This window comes from Carcharodon carcharias, chromosome 24 (genome assembly GCF_017639515.1).
Source record: "Carcharodon carcharias isolate sCarCar2 chromosome 24, sCarCar2.pri, whole genome shotgun sequence".
Lineage (NCBI taxonomy): Eukaryota > Metazoa > Chordata > Chondrichthyes > Lamniformes > Lamnidae > Carcharodon > Carcharodon carcharias.
In genome coordinates this window covers 741737-760989 of record NC_054490.1, presented here as the reverse complement: position 1 = coordinate 760989, position 19253 = coordinate 741737, and the positions used below count along the sequence as shown (strand labels likewise).

At 51.1% G+C, this 19253-nt stretch overlaps 1 protein-coding gene across 1 annotated transcript in view; it reads right to left on the bottom strand.

The window, feature by feature from the left end:
• Window positions 1-6058: 6058 nt before the first annotated feature.
• LOC121269323 (T-box transcription factor TBX1-B-like) overlaps window positions 6059-19253 on the bottom strand; it is a 72988-nt gene continuing 59793 nt past the window's right edge. The window contains exons 3-6 of the mRNA XM_041173876.1: window positions 13444-13615; window positions 9487-9642; window positions 8694-8761; window positions 6059-6179 (exon numbers count right to left, since the gene is read on the bottom strand). Coding sequence (XP_041029810.1) covers window positions 6059-6179; window positions 8694-8761; window positions 9487-9642; window positions 13444-13615 — 517 coding nt within the window. The remainder of the gene's footprint in view (window positions 6180-8693; window positions 8762-9486; window positions 9643-13443; window positions 13616-19253) is intronic.

The following is a 19253-nucleotide window of genomic DNA, read 5'->3' as shown; positions in this document are numbered from 1 at the left end:
GGGGGGTCAGTGTTGGGGGTCAGTGAAGGGGTCAGTGAAGGGGTCAGTGAAGGGGTCAGTGAATGGTCAGTGAAGGGGGGGTCAGTGAAGGGGTCAGTGAATGGTCAGTGAAGGGGGGTCAGTGAAGGGGTCAGTGAAGGGGGGTCAGTGAATGGTCAGTGAAGGGGGGGGTCAGTGAAGGGGTCAGTGAAGGGGTCAGTGTTGGGGGTTAGTGAAGGGGGGTCAGTGAAGGGGTCAGTGAAGGGGTCAGTGAAGGGGGGTCAGTGAAGGGGTCAGTGAAGGGGTCAGTGTTGGGGGTCAGTGTTGGGGGTCAGTGAAGGGGTCAGTGTTGGGGGTCAGTGAAGGGGTCATTGTTGGGGGTCAGTGTTGGGGGTCAGTGAAGGGGTCAGTGTTGGGGGTCAGTGTTGGGCGTCAGTGAAGGGGTCAGTGAAGGGGTCAGTGAATGGTCAGTGAAGGGGGGTCAGTGAAGGGGTCAGTGAAGGGGGGTCAGTGAATGGTCAGTGAAGGGGGGGTCAGTGAAGGGGTCAGTGAAGGGGTCAGTGTTGGGGGTCAGTGAAGGGGGGTCAGTGAAGGGGTCAGTGAATGGTCAGTGAAGGGGGGGTCAGTGAAGGGGTCAGTGAATGGTCAGTGAAGGAGGGTCAGTGAAGGGGTCAGTGAATGGTCAGTGAACAGACAGACGGGGGGGGCGGTTGAGGGAACCAGTCTGCTTCTCACTGAGAGCTGTATCGGTAGCTGCCATCACCAAAAGACTTGGCCAAAGCTAAGGCAGTGTGGGAGCGGTCAGACACCCCTCCGCTATTGGAGGTGGCGCAGAAGGACGAGAGGGGGTAAGGAGGGACTGTCGGATGGTCACACAGATAGCCCAGCCTGGAGGATTGAAGACCACGGTGTCCCACTGCCAATCCAAGACAACGGGGAGGCTGCTGTGTGGGTGCCAAGGGACTGGAAAGCAGGTCACGCGGAGAATACACCTCGGACTCTGACCCTGAGGAGGAAGAGACAACAGGATCAGCAGGAGGGTCGACACAGAGAACGCACAGCCCTCAAATCCCACCCAATCCCTGTCAGAGGGTCAGTACTGAGTGAGTGCCGCACTGTCGGAGGGTCAGTACTGAGGGCGTGCCGCACTGTCAGAGTGTCAGTACAGAGGGAGTGCCGCACTGTCGGAGGGTCAGTACTGAGGGAGTGCCGCACTGTCAGAGGGTCAGTACTGAGGGAGTGCCGCACTGTCGGAGGGTCAGTACTGAGGGAGCGCCGCACTGTCGGAGGGTCAGTACTGAGGGAGGGCCGCACTGTCAGAGGGTCAGTACTGAGGGAGTGCCGCACTGTCGGATGTTCAGTACTGAGGGAGCGCCGCACTGTCAGAGGGTCAACGTTGGGAGACAACAGCCAGTGAAGAGCTTTCTCCGTCAAAGGTACTGAGAGACACCAGTCAGTGTACAGATATCTCCCTGAGAGAGAAGGGACTGAGAGACACCAGTCAGTGTACAGATATCTCCCTGAGAGAGAGAGGGGACTGAGAGACACCAGTCAGTGTACAGATATCTCCCTGAGAGAGAGAGGGACTGAGAGACACCAGTCAGTGTACAGATATCTCCCTGAGAGAGAGGGACTGAGAGACATCAGTCAGTGTGCAGATATCTCCCTGAGAGAGAGGGACTGAGAGACACCAGTCAGTGTGCAGATATCTCACTGAGAGAGAGAAGGACTGAGAGACACCAGTCAATGTACAGATATCTCCCTGAGAGAGAGGGACTGAGAGACACCAGTCAGTGTGCAGATATCTCCCTGAGAGAGAGGGACTGAGAGACACCAGTCAGTGTGCAGATATCTCACTGAGAGAGAGAAGGACTGAGAGACACCAGTCAATGTACAGATATCTCCCTGAGAGAGGGGACTGACAGACACCAGTTAGTGTACAGATATCTCCCTGAGAGAGAAAGAGAGGGACTGAGAGACACCAGTCAGTGTACAGATATCTCCCTGAGAGAGAGGAGACTGAGAGACACCAGTCAGTCTACAGATATCTCCCTGAGAGAGAGAGACTGAGAGACACCAGTCAGTGTGCAGATATCTCACTGAGAGAGAGAAAGACTGAGAGACACCAGTCAGTGTACAGATATCTCCCAGAGAGAGAGGGAATGAGAGACACCAGTCAGTGTACAGATATCTCACTGAGAGAGAGAGGGACTGAGAGACACCAGTCAGTGTACAGATATCTCCCTGAGAGAGGGGACTGACAGACACCAGTCAGTGTACAGATATCTCCCTGAGAGAGAGGAGACTGAGAGACACCAGTCAGTGTACAGATATCTCACTGAGAGAGAGAGGGACTGAGAGACACCAGTCAGTGTACAGTTATCTCCCTGACAGAGAGAGGGGGGGACTGAGAGACACCAGTCAGTGTACAGATATCTCCCTGAGAGAGAGAGGGACTGAGAGACACCAGTCAGTGTACAGATATCTCCCTGAGAGAGAGAGGGACTGAGAGACACCAGTCAGTGTACAGATATCTCCCTGACAGAGAGGGGACTGAGAGACACCAGTCAGTGTACAGATATCTCCCTGAGAGAGAGAGGGGGGACTGAGAGACACCAGTCAGTGTACAGATATCTCCCTGAGAGAGAGAGGGGACTGAGAGACACCAGTCAGTGTACAGATATCTCCCTGAGAGAGAGGGGACTGAGAGACACCAGTCAGTGTACAGATATCTCCCTGAGAGAGAGAGGGACTGAGAGACACCAGTCAGTGTACAGATATCTCCCTGACAGAGAGGGGACTGAGAGACACCAGTCAGTGTACAGATATCTCCCTGAGAGAGAGGGGGGGGACTGAGAGACACCAGTCAGTGTACAGATATCTCCCTGAGAGAGAGAGGGGACTGAGAGACACCAGTCAGTGTACAGATATCTCCCTGAGAGAGAGAGGGACTGAGAGACACCAGTCAGTGTACAGATATCTCCCTGAGAGAGAGAGAGACTGAGAGACACCAGTCAGTGTACAGATATCTCCCTGAGAGAGAGAGGGACTGAGAGACACCAGTCAGTATACAGATATCTCCCTGAGAGAGAGGGACTGAGAGACACCAGTCAGTGTACAGATATCTCCCTGAGAGAGAGAGGGACTGAGAGACACCAGTCAATGTACAGATATCTCCCTGAGAGAGAAAGGGGACTGAGAGGCACCAGTCAGTGTACATATATCTCCCTGAGAGAGAGAGGGGACTGAGAGACACCAGTCAGTGTAAAGATATCTCCCTGAGAGAGGGAGGGACTGAGAGACACCAGTCAGTGTACAGATATCTCCCTGAGAGAGAGGTGACTGAGAGACATCAGTCAGTGTACAGATATCTCACTGAGAGAGAGGTGACTGAGAGACACCAGTCAGTGTAAAGATATCTCCCTGAGAGAGGGAGGGACTGAGAGACACCAGTCAGTGTACAGATATCTCCCTGAGAGAGAGGTGACTGAGAGACATCAGTCAGTGTACAGATATCTCACTGAGAGAGAGGTGACTGAGAGACACCAGTCAGTGTAAAGATATCTCCCTGAGAGAGGGAGGGACTGAGAGACACCAGTCAGTGTAAAGATATCTCCCTGAGAGAGGGAGGGACTGAGAGACACCAGTCAGTGTACAGATATCTCCCTGAGAGAGAGGTGACTGAGAGACACCAGTCAGTGTACAGATATCTCCCTGAGAGAGAGGTGACTGAGAGACATCAGTCAGTGTACAGATATCTCACTGAGAGAGAGAGGGGACTGAGAGACACCAGTCAGTGTATAGAGATAAAAACAAAAAAACTGCGGATGCTGGAAATCCAAAACAAAAACAGAATTACCTGGAAAAACTCAGCAGGTCTGGCAGCATCGGCGGAGAAGAAAAGAGTTGACGTTTCGAGTCCTCATGACCCTTCGACAGAACTTGAGTTCGAGTCCAGGAAAGAGCTGAAATATAAGCTGGTTTAAGGTGTGTGTGTGGGGGGCGGAGAGATAGAGAGACAGAGAGGTGGAGGGGGTTGGTGTGGTTGTAGCAACAAACAAGCAGTGATAGAAGCAGAATATCAAAAGATGTCAACAACAATAGTACAATAGAACACATAGGTGTTAAAGATAAAGTTGGTGATATTATCTAAACGAATGTGCTAATTAAGAATGGATGGTAGGGCACTCAAGGTATAGCTCTAGTGGGTTTTTTTTTATTTTATATAATGGAAATAGGTGGGAAAAGGAAAATCTTTATAATTTATTGGGAAAAAAAAAAAAAGAGAAGGGGGAAACAGAAAGGGGGTGGGGATGGGGGAGGGGACTCACGACCTAAAGTTGTTGAATTCAATATTCAGTCCGGAAGGCTGTGAAGTCCCTAGTCGGAAGATGAGGTGTTGTTCCTCCAGTTTGCGTTGGGCTTCACTGGAACAATGCAGCAAGCCAAGGACAGACATGTGGGCAAGAGAGCAGGGTGGAGTGTTAAAATGGCAAGCGACAGGGAGGTTTGGGTCATTCTTGCGGACAGACCGCAGGTGTTCTGCAAAGCGGTCGCCCAGTTTACGTTTGGTCTCTCCAATGTAGAGGAGACCACATTGGGAGCAACGAATGCAGTAGACTAAGTTGGGGGAAATGCAAGTGAAATGCTGCTTCACTTGAAAGGAGTGTTTGGGTCCTTGGACGGTGAGGAGAGAGGAAGTGAAGGGGCAGGTGTTGCATCTTTTGCGTGGGCAAGGGGTTGTGCCATAGGAGGGGGTTGAGGAGTAGGGGGTGATGGAGGAGTGGACCAGGGTGTCCCGGAGGGAGCGATCCCTACGGAATGCCGATAAGGGGGGTGAAGGGAAGATGTGTTTGGTAGTGGCATCATGCTGGAGTTGGCGGAAATGGCGGAGGATGATCCTTTGAATGCGGAGGCTCGTGGGGTGATAAGTGAGGACAAGGGGGACCCTATCATGTTTCTGGGAGGGAGGAGAAGGAGTGAGGGCGGATGCGCGGGAGATGGGCCGGACACGGTTGAGGGCCCTGTCAACGACCGTGGGTGGAAAACCTCGGTTAAGGAAGAAGGAGGACATGTCAGAGGAACTGTTTTTGAATGTAGCATCATCGGAACAGATGCGACGGAGGCGAAGGAACTGAGAGAATGGGATGGAGTCCTTACAGGAAGCGGGGTGTGAGGAGCTGTAGTCGAGGTAGCTGTCGGAGTCGGTGGGTTTGTAATGGATATTGGTGGACAGTCTATCACCAGAGATTGAGACAGAGAGGTCAAGGAAGGGAAGGGAAGTGTCAGAGATGGACCACGTGAAAATGATGGAGGGGTGGAGATTGGAAGCAAAATTAATAAATTTTTCCAAGTCCTGACGAGAGCATGAAGCAGCACCGAAATAATCATCGATGTACCGGAGAAAGAGTTGTGGAAGGGGGCCGGAGTAGGACTGCAACAAGGAATGTTCCACATACCCCATAAAGAGACAGGCATAGCTGGGGCCCATGCGGGTACCCATAGCCACACCTTTTATTTGGAGGAAGTGAGAGGAGTTGAAGGAGAAATTGTTCAGCGTGAGAACAAGTTCAGCCAGACGGAGGAGAGTAGTGGTGGATGGGGATTGTTCGGGCCTCTGTTCGAGGAAGAAGCTAAGGGCCCTCAGACCATCCTGGTGGGGGATGGAGGTGTAGAGGGATTGGACGTCCATGGTGAAGAGGAAGCGGTAGGGGCCAGGGAACTGGAAATTGTTGATGTGACGTAAGGTGTCAGAGGAATCACGGATGTAGGTGGGAAGGGACTGGACAAGGGGAGAGAGAAGGGAGTCAAGATAACGAGAAATGAGTTCTGTGGGGCAGGAGCAAGCTGAGACGATCGGTCTACCGGGGCAGTTATAGATATCTCCCTGAGAGAGAGAGGGACTGAGAGACACCAGTCAGTGTACAGATATCTCCCTGAGAGAGAGAGGGACTGAGAGACACCAGTCAGTGTACAGATATCTCCCTGAGAGAGAGAGGGACTGAGAGACACCAGTCAGTGTACACGTATCTCCCTGAGTGGAGCACAGGGGAGACTCCAGTTAAGCCGACCTGAACGATTATGTGAAAAGCTTGCCTTTATCATCTCCTCTGTGGTTTCTATGTGCTTTTCTCAGTGAGTTCCGTGCTCTCGTGATCGATCCTAGAATCGGCAGTGTTCCCGCTCTCACACTACGTGACCTGGAAAATGAAATGGGTGGACAGATCAATGTAACAGTTGCGGCCCTGGTTAATACACAACACCTTCCCTTCATATTCCATGAAGACAGAGAGAGGAAGCCTAGGCTCCATTCCAAGCCTGATGCCAGTGCAATACTGAGCATCACACACAGACACGCACACGCACACACGCACACACACACAGGGGGCAGACAAGGGCCAGGCTTCAACCCCGGCCTACAGTGCTCAAGTTAGCCTGATCTCACACCCAGAGCAGACAAGGCCCAGGCTTCAGGCCTAGTACCGAGTCAGCCCCGATCTATCATCTGGTTTCTGTGTTAAACTTGTAAAGGAAAATATTGTGTCTTCCAATATTCCTGTGGGATACTGTGGAGCAGGTTTGTGGGGGCTGTGTGTGAGAGAGTAAATAAATTAAACTGAAGACAGACAGACTGCAAGGCTTAAAGGGGTTGGGTGTAAAAGCAGGCATTTTGAAGTGGGGATGAACAATGGAGGATGGGATACCAGTAAATAAAGAATAAATAGGAATTTGCATTCAGAGATAAATGGAGAGTTGAGCTGTTGAATTTCAAAGAGAAATAAAAGGAAGTATTACAACTGGCAAAGACCATGACCAAATGAAGAAAAGTTACTTAGTTTATTTTTCTGGAAAGTAGTGGCCCAGGATATAAAAGTCTAAGAACAAGCGGTTTAAAGATGGAAGAGGGAAGATCTATTTAAGGAAGGATTAAAAGCCATGTGGTGGGAGGGAGAAGTTGTAACCATATGATCTTGAAGAGGGTACTGTGCAAGGACAGACTGGTGAAGGAAGCAGTCACCCCAGAGAAGTGTCTGGTTGCTCCAGAGGGCAAGATTTTATTGCAAGCCTCGGATTCCCATTGTCGAATGACAGGGAGAGAGAAGCCCTGTGACATGCCTCTGTCATGATGCGGCGGGTGGGATTTTCCAGGCTGACCAGATCCACAAGGGAAACTTGGCCAAGCTATCACAACGATTTTGCAATTTGCATTCATTACGAGAAGGCTTGCGCGCTGAAGTCAGAAGTAATGAGTCCACTGCCGCCTTTAGCAATCTTAAAGATTAAATTAAAACATTTATTTTAACAATAGGAAGGAAAAAACTTAAAACATACACAAGATTCCAGTTACACAGTTACAAAAGTCCCCAAAATTTCCACTTGACCAGACTCCCAACTATACTCCCCCTTTAAGGCAACAGTCCAAATAGATACCAAATTTATAAAGTCATCCAGCAATTTTACCACAAGCGTCCACTGGACAATGGACTTCCAAAGGGCTTTTAACACAACTTTGGTTACTGGAACTGCAAAACCTCTTCAGGGCGGCTAGAGGATTTTTTACCCAAAATCTGTTTCACACAGTCACCTTTCAAGGTCTCACACAGCCACACCCTGCACAGCCTTCCATCCTTCTTTAAGTATGTTTCTCCCTTTTTGATCTGTAAATCCCACTGTTGTCAGAAGCTACTTCTCCCGGAATATAAAATTCTTACCTGTTACCACGATGCCCATCGCTTTGGGGAATAAATCAACATAATAACATTGCTTTACTTATCTTGTAAACATTTCACGTGTCCCTTTGAAAAATCAAACACTTCACTTCTCTAAAAATGCAAATTTCATTCACTCCTTCTCTGCTGAGTCTTCACTCCAGTTTTATTCATCTCCACTTCAAACCCCTGTTTTACCCCAACTCCTTTGCTAATTTAAACCTTGCAGTCTAACTGTCTCGAGTTTATACAATTAGCCACACACAGAGAACCATACACTCACATACAAGTCTGCTTTACTGTATCCCACAACAATATTAGGAAAAAGATGATAGTTACTCGACACCTCCCCTATAGCAACTGTAGGCGCCTTTGGGTAATATTACTGGATTTTTTATGGATTAAGAATCGATTAGGATTTGGCCTGGAAAAGTGTGTATATTTGCGAGTCTAGCTAAGGAGAAACCTTTCGGGAAATATTGTAAGGCTAAATTAAATTGCTAATAAATGTTTGAATTTAATATTTAAAAATCTCCAAAAGTTATTGTGGAATCGCTACTTCTGACTTCAGTACACACACCTTTTCATAATCAATACAAATTGCAATTCGTTGTGACAGCTTAATGAGGTTTCCCTTTGGGATGTGGTCAACTCCGCAATTGCCACCGGCCATATTGTAACGTCCTCAAGTCACCACCACACTCGTCACCCAGCCCCACGCCCACCCCCAGCACACACACACACACACACACACACACAGAGCAGCTAGGAAAGGCCCAGGCTCAATCGCGGGCCTGGTGCTGGCTGAGTGGGTCTCAAGGGCAGTAATGCAGTCACCACGCCTCAGGGAATACCCGCTTTCTCAGTCGGTACACAGGGCTGGGGCACTGAGTGGACACGGATCAAGCGCTCAGAGCACAGGAACTCTGGCGGGGTCACAGAGTTCGGTAAGGATGAGGCTGTGGGGGAGGGGGGGCGGGTGTATAAAATGAAAAACAAACCTACCAGTCATCTGCATCTCCGTCCCGGAAACCCTTAGCAAATGGGTTGCTGGCAATTTTCAACTGGGTAATCTGTAAAATAATTCACAGACACACAGTGACCAAGTCTCCACTTTATAACCAGCGTCAGCATCGAGCGCTCCCAGGGCAGGTACAGCACGGGTTAGATAGAGTGTAGATCTCCCTCTACATTACCCTGACAGTGTGTCCTTCCTCCCACTTTATCCCCAGTGCAGCATCGAGCGCTCATTCGACTTCTTTCTGGGTCTGGGTTTGACCGTGGATCCCGGGGTGGGGGCGGGGGGGGTGGGGGGTTGGTCAAATGTTCGCTGCCTGAGCCCCTGACCGCTCCCCTGACGGGTTAGGCCCAGCCTCCTGGGGTTGGCACATCGCCGCGGACACTGCTTTGGGGCCTGGGTTTCCGAATGGGGAACTTGGGGCCTGTCCCGGTCCCCCCCACCCCCCCGACGCCCTCCCGCCCGCCTGGAGCCTCCAGTAACCCGGGGAAAAGCCGGAGCCAATGCTGCGCTGCTCTTCCTCCCTCCCTCCCGAATCGAGAAGGGGGAAGCGGGGCCTATCTCTCGGGGTTCATCCCCCGCGCCCGGCTCTTCTCCCTGTTCGCGGACCGACCCGGGGGTCGCGGTCTGGACAGGGAACGAGGAGGAGGAGCCGGTGGGGGCGGTTGTGGTGGGGGCGGGGGTGGGGGGGAACAGCCTCTCAGCAGCGACCCTGCCAAACCCTCCCCCCACCCCCACCCCCACCCCCGCCTCCCCCCCCGGGGAGGTGCTCCCTCCTACCCTGTGGTTCTGGTAAGCCGTAACTGCGGTGAACTGGGTTTCGGCAAACAGGAAGGTCTTGAAGTTCTCCGCCGCGCGTCTCTCGCTGTCCTGGCGGGGGTCAACGTACACCACGTGGAAGCGGGGCTGGTAACGGTGCATGGAGTTCAGGATGATCTGGAGGGGTGGGTGGGGGGGGGGGGTGGGCGCGCACGGAAAGGGGATTGGCGGGGGGAGAGAGAGAGAGAGAGAGAGAGAGGTGTGAGCATCGGGGTGAAACAGCAGAAAGAGAGAGAGAGAGACAGAGAGAACCAGAGACACAGAGAGAGAGAGAGACAGAGGGAGAGAGACAGAGAGAACCAGAGACACAGAGAGAGAGAGAGAGAGAGAGAGGGAGAGAGACAGAGAGAACCAGAGACACAGAGAGAGAGAGAGACAGAGGGAGAGAGACAGAGAGAACCAGAGACACAGAGAGAGAGAGAGACAGAGGGAGAGAGACAGAGAGAACCAGAGACACAGAAAGAGAGAGAGAGACAGAGGGAGAGAGACAGAGAGAACCAGAGACACAGAGAGAGAGAGAGACAGAGGGAGAGAGACAGAGAGAACCAGAGACACAGAGAGAGAGAGAGACAGAGGGAGAGAGACAGAGAGAACCAGAGACACAGAGAGAGAGAGAGACAGAGGGAGAGAGACAGAGAGAACCAGAGACACAGAGAGAGAGAGAGACAGAGGGAGAGAGACAGAGAGAACCAGAGACACAGAGAGAGAGAGAGACAGAGGGAGAGAGACAGAGAGAACCAGAGACACAGAGAGAGAGAGAGACAGAGGGAGAGAGACAGAGAGAACCAGAGACACAGAGAGAGAGAGAGACAGAGAGAACCAGAGACACAGAGAGAGAGAGAGACAGAGGGAGAGAGACAGAGAGAACCAGAGACACAGAAAGAGAGAGAGACAGAGGGAGAGAGACAGAGAGAACCAGAGACACAGAGAGAGAGAGAGACAGAGGGAGAGAGACAGAGAGAACCAGAGACACAGAGAGAGAGAGAGACAGAGGGAGAGAGACAGAGAGAACTAGAGACACAGAGAGAGAGAGACAGAGGGAGAGAGACAGAGAGAACCAGAGACACAGAGAGAGAGAGAGACAGAGGGAGAGAGACAGAGAGAACCAGAGACACAGAGAGAGAGAGAGACAGAGGGAGAGAGACAGAGAGAACCAGAGACACAGAGAGAGAGAGAGACAGAGGGAGAGAGACAGAGAGAACCAGAGACACAGAGAGAGAGAGAGACAGAGGGAGAGAGACAGAGAGAACCAGAGACACAGAGAGAGAGAGACAGAGAGAACCAGAGACACAGAGAGAGAGAGAGACAGAGGGAGAGAGACAGAGAGAACCAGAGACACAGAAAGAGAGAGAGACAGAGGGAGAGAGACAGAGAGAACCAGAGACACAGAGAGAGAGAGAGACAGAGGGAGAGAGACAGAGAGAACCAGAGACACAGAGAGAGAGAGAGACAGAGAGAACCAGAGACACAGAGAGAGAGAGAGACAGAGGGAGAGAGACAGAGAGAACCAGAGACACAGAGAGAGAGAGAGAGACAGAGGGAGAGAGACAGAGAGAACTAGAGACACAGAGAGAGAGAGACAGAGGGAGAGAGACAGAGAGAACCAGAGACACAGAGAGAGAGAGAGACAGAGGGAGAGAGAAAGAGAGAACCAGAGACACAGAAAGAGAGAGAGACAGAGGGAGAGTTCAGAGAGAACCAGAGACACAGAAAGAGAGAGAGACAGAGGGAGAGAGACAGAGAGAACCAGAGACACAGAAAGAGAGAGAGACAGAGGGAGAGAGACAGAGAGAACCAGAGACACAGAGAGAGAGAGAGACAGAGGGAGAGAGACAGAGAGAACCAGAGACACAGAGAGAGAGAGACAGAGGGAGAGAGACAGAGAGAGAGAGAGACAGAGGGAGAGAGACAGAGAGAACCAGAGACACAGAGAGAGAGAGACAGAGGGAGAGAGACAGAGAGAGAGAGAGACAGAGGGAGAGAGACAGAGAGAGAGAGAGAGAGGGAGATAGAGAGACAAAGAGAACCAGAGACACACAGAGAGAGACAGAGAGAGAGAGAGAGGGAGAAAATGAGAAAGAGAGGAGGAAATAGAGAGATGGAGAAGGAGGGAGAGAGAGGGAGAAAGAGACGCGGGTGTGAGCATCAGGATGGAAATGGAAGATAGAGAGAGAGAGAGAGAGAGAGATAAGGAGACGGAGAGATGGAGAGAAAACAGAGAGAAATAGTGACAGAGAGCAAGAGGGACAGAGAGAGAGAGGGAGACAGAGGGAGAGAGAGAGAGAGAGACAGACAGAGAAAGATGAGGGGAGAGGAAGAGAGAGAGAAAGAGAGAGAGAAACAGACAGGGAGTAAGCAATAGAGAGAGAGACAGAGAGAGAACAGAGAGCAACAGAGAGCAAGAGGGACAGAGAGAGAGACAGAGAGAAAGAGGGACAGATAGAGAGAGGGACAGAGAGCAGAAAGAGGGATGGACAGAGAGACAGTGGGATAGAGAGACAGGGAGAGAGACACAGAAAGATGGAGAGAGAGATAGAGAAAGTGAGAGAGAGGGACACAGAGAGAGAGACAGAGAGAGTGAAAGGGACACAGAGAGAGAATAAGAGAGATAGAGACGGAAACAGACAGAGAGAGAAGGACACAGAGAGAAAGAGAGAGAGCAGAGGGACAGAGAGAGAGAGACACACACACACACACACACATACATGCAAGAGATTTATATGTAAAGAGAGGGACAGAGAGAGACACAGAGATAGGCAGAGGGGGAGAGAGAGAGAGAGATAGAGGGGCAGAAAGGGAGGGGGTGACAGATAGAGAGTGGGGGCAGAGAGAGACAGAGGAGATAGAGACAGAGATATGGACAGTAAGAGGGAGGTGGACAGCAAGAGAGACAAACAGATGCACAGAGAGACAGACATACAGGGAGACAGACATACAGGGAGACAGACACACAGAGACAGACATACAGAGACAGACATACAGGGAGACAGACAAACAGGGAGACAGACACACAGGGAGACAGACACACAGAGAGACAGACGTACAGAGACAGACACACAGAGAGACAGACACACAGAGAGACAGACACACAGGGAGACAGACACACAGAGACAGACATACAGAGACAGACATACAGGGAGACAGACATACAGGGAGACAGACAAACAGGGAGACAGACAAACAGGGAGACAGACACACAGAGAGACAGACAAACAGGGAGACAAACACACAGAGAGACAGACATATAGAGACAGACACACAGAGAGACAGACACACAGAGAGACAGACATACAGGGAGACAGACATACAGACAGACAGGTGCACAGAGAGACAGGCACACAGGGAGACCGGTGCACAAAGAGACCGACCCACAAAGAGACAGACACACAGAGGTAAACAGACATTCAAAGATAGACAAATACTCAGATAGAGTCAAGCAGATTGACACTGAGAAAGATGTTCAGGCAGACAGGCAATCACTCAGGCAGGCAGTTGCTCACTCTGACACCCAGACTGACAGTCACTCACTCTGACAGACAGACACTAACTCAAATAGACAGACAGACACTCAGACTGACAGATGCTCAGGCAGACAGACACTCACTCAGCCAGGCAATCGTTCACTCTGACACCCAGACTGACAGTCGCTCACTCTGACAGACAGACACTAACTCAAATAGACAGGCAGACACTCAGACTGACAGACAGGCAGACACTCAGACTGACAGACAGGCAGACACTCAGACTGACAGACAGGCACTCACTCAGCCAGGCAGTCGTTCACTCTGACACCCAGACTGACAGTCGCTCTTTCTGACACTCAGACTGACAGACTGGCAGACACTCAAACTGACAGATGCTCAGACAGACAGACACTCACTCAGACAGTCACTCGGAGCTGTGTACGCCGATACCCACATGTCCATTATCATCCAGCAGGTTATTGGTCAGCTTAAGCTTATCGAATGACACCATCTGCTTCATCCACTGAGTCCCCTTAGAGGGGGAGTCCGGGTGAAAATAAATCCGGCCCGGAGAGCTGGGGTCAGCTTTCCCTGTAACCAGCCAGGAGGAACTGTGGAACGCATACCTGGCCAGATGGAGAGACAGAGAGAGAGAGAGAGCGTGAAAAAGAGAGAGAAAGTCGTGGGGGATAGTGTAAGTCAGGGGGGTTGGGGGGTTGGGGGGTTGGGGGGTTGGGGGGGGGCGGTGTGGGAGAGATGGGGGGGAGAGAGAGGGGGTGAAAAAGAGAGAGAGACCCCATGGGGGATAGTGTAAGTCAAGGGGGTTGGAGAGGGGGGTGGGAGAGAGAGAGGGAAAAAGAGAGAGACCATGGGGGATAGTGAAAGTCAGGGAGCGGGGGTGTGGAGAGAGAGAGAGAGAGAGGGAGAAAGTGAGGGAAGGGGAAAGAGAAAACGTACAGGAAGAGAGCACAGAGAGCAGCTGGAGGAGAGAGCAGAGTAAGGGAGAGATGGCCACAGACAGCGGCAGGAGAGAGAGAGAGGGAGACTGGGGAAGAGGGAGGCAGCAGGGACGGCAGAGGGGACGGAGAGAAAGGAGAAGGGCAAAGAGACAGAGAGGGGCAGGAGAGGGGTAAGCAGAGGGGAAGACGGGAAAAGATAGTGAGAGAGAAAAGAGGGGCAGGAGAGATGAGATGGGGAGCGGAGGAGAGCTGGACACTAACTGGTGTCTCTCAGTCCCTCTCTCTCAGGGAGATATCTGTACACTGACTGGTGTCTCACAGTCCCTCTCTCTCTCAGGGAGATATCTGTACACTGACTGGTGTCTCACAGTCCCTCTCTCTCTCAGGGAGATATCTGTACACTGACTGGTGTTTCTTAGTCCCCTCTCTCTCAGGGAGATATCTGTACACTGACTGGTGTCTCTCAGTCCCTCTCTCTCTCATGGAGATATCTGTACACTGACTGGTGTTTCTTAGTCCCCTCTCTCTCAGGGAGATGTCTGTACACTGACTGGTGTCTCTCAGTCCCCTCTCTCTCTCTCAGGGAGATATCTGTACACTGACTGGTGTCTCACAGTCCCTCTCTCTCTCAGGGAGATATCTGTACACTGACTGGTGTTTCTTATTCCCCTCTCTCTCAGGGAGATGTCTGTACACTGACTGGTGTTTCTCAGTCCCCTCTCTCTCAGGGAGATATCTGTACACTGACTGGTGTCTCTCAGTCCCCTTTCTCTCTCAGGGAGATATCTGTACACTGACTGGTGTCTCTCAGTCCCTCTCTCTCTCAGGGAGATATCTGTACACTGAATGGTGTCTCTCAGTCCCCACTCTCTCAGGGAAATATCTGTACACTGACTGGTGTCTCTCAGTCCCTCTCTCTCTCAGGGAGATATCTCTACACTGCCCGGTGTCTCTCAGTCCCCTCTCTCTCAGGGAGATATCTGTACACTGACTGGTGTCTCTCAGTCCCTCTCTCTCTCAGGGAGATAACTGTACACTTACCGGTGTCTCTCAGGCCCATCTCTCTCAGGGAGATATCTGTACACTGACTGTTGTCTCTCTCTCCCTCTCTCTCTCAGGGAGATATCTGTACACTGACTGGTGTCTCTCAGTCCCTCTCTCTCTCAGGGAGATATCTGTACACTGACTGGTGTCTCTCAGTCCCCTCTCTCTCTCTGAGGGAGATATCTGTACACTGACTGGTGTCTCTAAGTCCCTCTCTCTCTCAGGGAGATATCTGTACACTGACTGGTGTCTCTCAGTCCCTCTCTTTCTCTCTCAGGGAGATATCTGCACACTGACTGGTGTCTCTCAGTCCCGTCTCTCTCTCAGGGAGATATCTGTACAATGACTGGTGTCTCTCAAACCCCTCTCTCTCTCTCAGGGAGATATCTGTACACTGACTGGTTTCTCTCAGTCCCTCTCTCTCTCAGGGAGATATCTGTACACTGACTGGTGTCTCTCAGTCCCTCTCTCTCTCAGGGAGATATCTGTACACTAACTGGTGTCTCTCAGTCCCCTCTCTCTCTCTCAGGGAGATATCTGTACATTGACGGGTATCTCTCAGTCACCTCTCTCACAGGGAGATATCTGTACACTCACTGGTGTCTCTCACTCCCCTATTTCTCTCCGGGAGATATCTGTACACTGAGTGGTGTCTCTTGGTCCCCTCTCTCTCTCAGGGAGATGTCTGTACACTGACTCGTGTCTCTCAGTCCCATCTCTCTCTCAGGGAGATATCTGTACACTGACTGGTGTCTCTCAGTCCATCTCTCTCTCAGGGAGATTTCTGTACACTGACTGGTGTCTCTCAGTCCCCTCTCTCTCAGGGAGATATCTGTACACTGACTGCTGTCTCTCAGTCCATCTCTCTCTCAGGGAGATATCTGTACACTAATTGGTGTCTCTCAGTCCCTCTCTCTCTCAGGGAGATATCTGTACACTAGTGTCTCTCAGTCCCCTCTCTCTCAGGGAGATATCTGTACACTGACTGGTGTCTCTCAGTCTATCTCTCTCTCTGGGAGATATCTGTACACTGACTGGTGTCTCTCAGTCCCCTCTCTCTCAGGGAGATATCTGTACACTGATTGGTGTCTCTCTGACCCTCAGTCTCTCTCAGGGAGATATCTGTACACTGACTGGTGTCTCTCAGACCCTCTCTCTCTCTCAGGGAGATATCTGTACACTGACTGGTGTCACTCAGTCCCCTCTCTCTCAGGGAGATATCTGTACAATGACTGGTGTCTCTCAGTCCCCCTCTCTCAGGGAGTTAACTGTACACTGACTGGTGTCTCTCAGTCCCTCTGTCTCAGGGAGATATCTGTACACTGAATGGTGTCTCTCAGTCCTCTCTCTCAGGGAGATATCTGTACAATGACTGGTATTTCTCAGTCCCCTCTCTCTCAGGGAGATATCTGTACACTGAATGGTGTCTCTCAGTCCACTCTCTCTCTCAGGGAGATATCTGTACACTGACTGGTGTCTCTCATTCCCCTCTCTCTCTCTCAGGGAGATATCTGTACACTGACTGGTGTCTCTCAGTCCCTCTCTCTCTCTCAGGGAGATATCTGTACACTGACTGGTGTCTCTCAGTCCCTCTCTCTCAGCGAGATATCCGTACACTGACTGGTGTCCCTCAGTCCCACTCTCTAAGGGAGATAAATGAACACTGACTGGTGTCTCTCTCTCTCTCTCAGGGAGATATCTGTACACTGACTGGTGTCTCTCAGTCCCTCTCTCTCTCAGGGAGATATCTGCACACTGACTGGTGTCTCTCTCTCTCTCTCAGGGAAATATCTGTACACTGACTGGTGTCTCTCAGTCCCCTCTCTCTCAGGGAGATATCTGTACACTGACTGGTGTCTCTCAGTCCCTCTCTCTCTCAGGGAGATATCTGTACACTGGTTGGTGTCTCTCAGTCCCTGTCTCTCTCAGGGAGATATCTGTACACTGACTGGTGTCTCTCAGTCCCTCTCTCTCTCAGGGAGATATCTGTACACTGACTGGTGTTTCTTAGTCCCCTCTCTCTCAGGGAGATGTCTGTACACTGACTGGTGTCTCTCAGTCCCCTCTCTCTCTCTCAGGGAGATATCTGTACACTGACTGGTGTCTCACAGTCCCTCTCTCTCTCAGGGAGATATCTGTACACTGACTGGTGTTTCTCAGTCCGATCTCTCTCAGGGAGATATCTGTACACTGACTGGTGTTTCTCAGTCCGCTCTCTCTCAGGGATATATCTGTACACTGACTGGTGTCTCTCAGTCCCCTTTCTCTCTCAGGGAGATATCTGTACACTGACTGGTGTCTCTCAGTCCCTCTCTCTCTCAGGGAGATATCTGTACACTGACTGTTGTCTCTCTCTCCCTCTCTCTCTCAGGGAGATATCTGTACACTGACTGGTGTCTCTCAGTCCCTCTCTCTCTCAGGGAGATATCTGTACACTGACTGGTGTCTCTCAGTCCCCTCTCTCTCTCTGAGGGAGATATCTGTACACTGACTGGTGTCTCTAAGTCCCTCTCTCTCTCAGGGAGATATCTGTACACTGACTGGTGTCTCTCAGTCCCTCTCTTTCTCTCTCAGGGAGATATCTGCACACTGACTGGTGTCTCTCAGTCCCGTCTCTCTCTCAGGGAGATATCTGTACAATGACTGGTGTCTCTCAAACCCCTCTCTCTCTCTCAGGGAGATATCTGTACACTGACTGGTTTCTCTCAGTCCCTCTCTCTCTCAGGGAGATATCTGTACACTGACTGGTGTCTCTCAGTCCCTCTCTCTCTCAGGGAGATATCTGCACACTGACTGGTGTCTCTCTCTCTCTCTCAGGGAAATATCTGTACACTGACTGGTGTCTCTCAGTCCCCTCTCTCTCAGGGAGATATCTGTACACTGACTGGTGTCTCTCAGTCCCTCTCTCTCTCAGGGAGATATCTGTACACTGGTTGGTGTCTCTCAGTCCCTGTCTCTCTCAGGGAGATATCTGTACACTGACTGGTGTCTCTCAGTCCCTCTCTCTCTCAGGGAGATATCTGTACACTGACTGGTGTTTCTTAGTCCCCTCTCTCTCCGGGAGATGTCTGTACACTGACTGGTGTCTCTCAGTCCCCTCTCTCTCTCTCAGGGAGATATCTGTACACTGACTGGTGTCTCACAGTCCCTCTCTCTCTCAGGGAGATATCTGTACACTGACTGGTGTTTCTCAGTCCGATCTCTCTCAGGGAGATATCTGTACACTGACTGGTGTTTCTCAGTCCGCTCTCTCTCAGGGATATATCTGTACACTGACTGGTGTCTCTCAGTCCCCTTTCTCTCTCAGGGAGATATCTGTACACTGACTGGTGTCTCTCAGTCCCTCTCTCTCTCAGGGAGATATCTGTACACTGACTGTTGTCTCTCTCTCCCTCTCTCTCTCAGGGAGATATCTGTACACTGACTGGTGTCTCTCAGTCCCTCTCTCTCTCAGGGAGATATCTGTACACTGACTGGTGTCTCTCAGTCCCCTCTCTCTCTCTGAGGGAGATATCTGTACACTGACTGGTGTCTCTAAGTCCCTCTCTCTCTCAGGGAGATATCTGTACACTGACTGGTGTCTCTCAGTCCCTCTCTTTCTCTCTCAGGGAGATATCTGCACACTGACTGGTGTCTCTCAGTCCCGTCTCTCTCTCAGGGAGATATCTGTACACTGACTGGTTTCTCTCAGTCCCTCTCTCTCTCAGGGAGATATCTGTACACTGACTGGTGTCTCTCAGTCCCTCTCTCTCTCAGGGAGATATCTGTACACTAACTGGTGTCTCTCAGTCCCCTCTCTCTCTCTCAGGGAGATATCTGTACATTGACGGGTATCTCTCAGTCACCTCTCTCACAGGGGGATATCTGTACACTCACTGGTGTCTCTCACTCCCCTATTTCTCTCCGGGAGATATCTGTACACTGAGTGGTGTTTCTTGGTCCCCTCTCTCTCTCAGGGAGATGTCTGTACACTGACTCGTGTCTCTCAGTCCCATCTATCTCTCAGGGAGATATCTGTACACTGACTGGTGTCTCTCAGTCCATCTCTCTCTCAGGGAGATTTCTGTACACTGACTGGTGTCTCTCAGTCCCCTCTCTCTCAGGGAGATATCTGTACACTGACTGCTGTCTCTCAGTCCATCTCTCTCTCAGGGAGATATCTGTACACTAATTGGTGTCTCTCAGTCCCTCTCTCTCTCAGGGAGATATCTGTACACTAGTGTCTCTCAGTCCCCTCTCTCTCAGGGAGATATCTGTACAC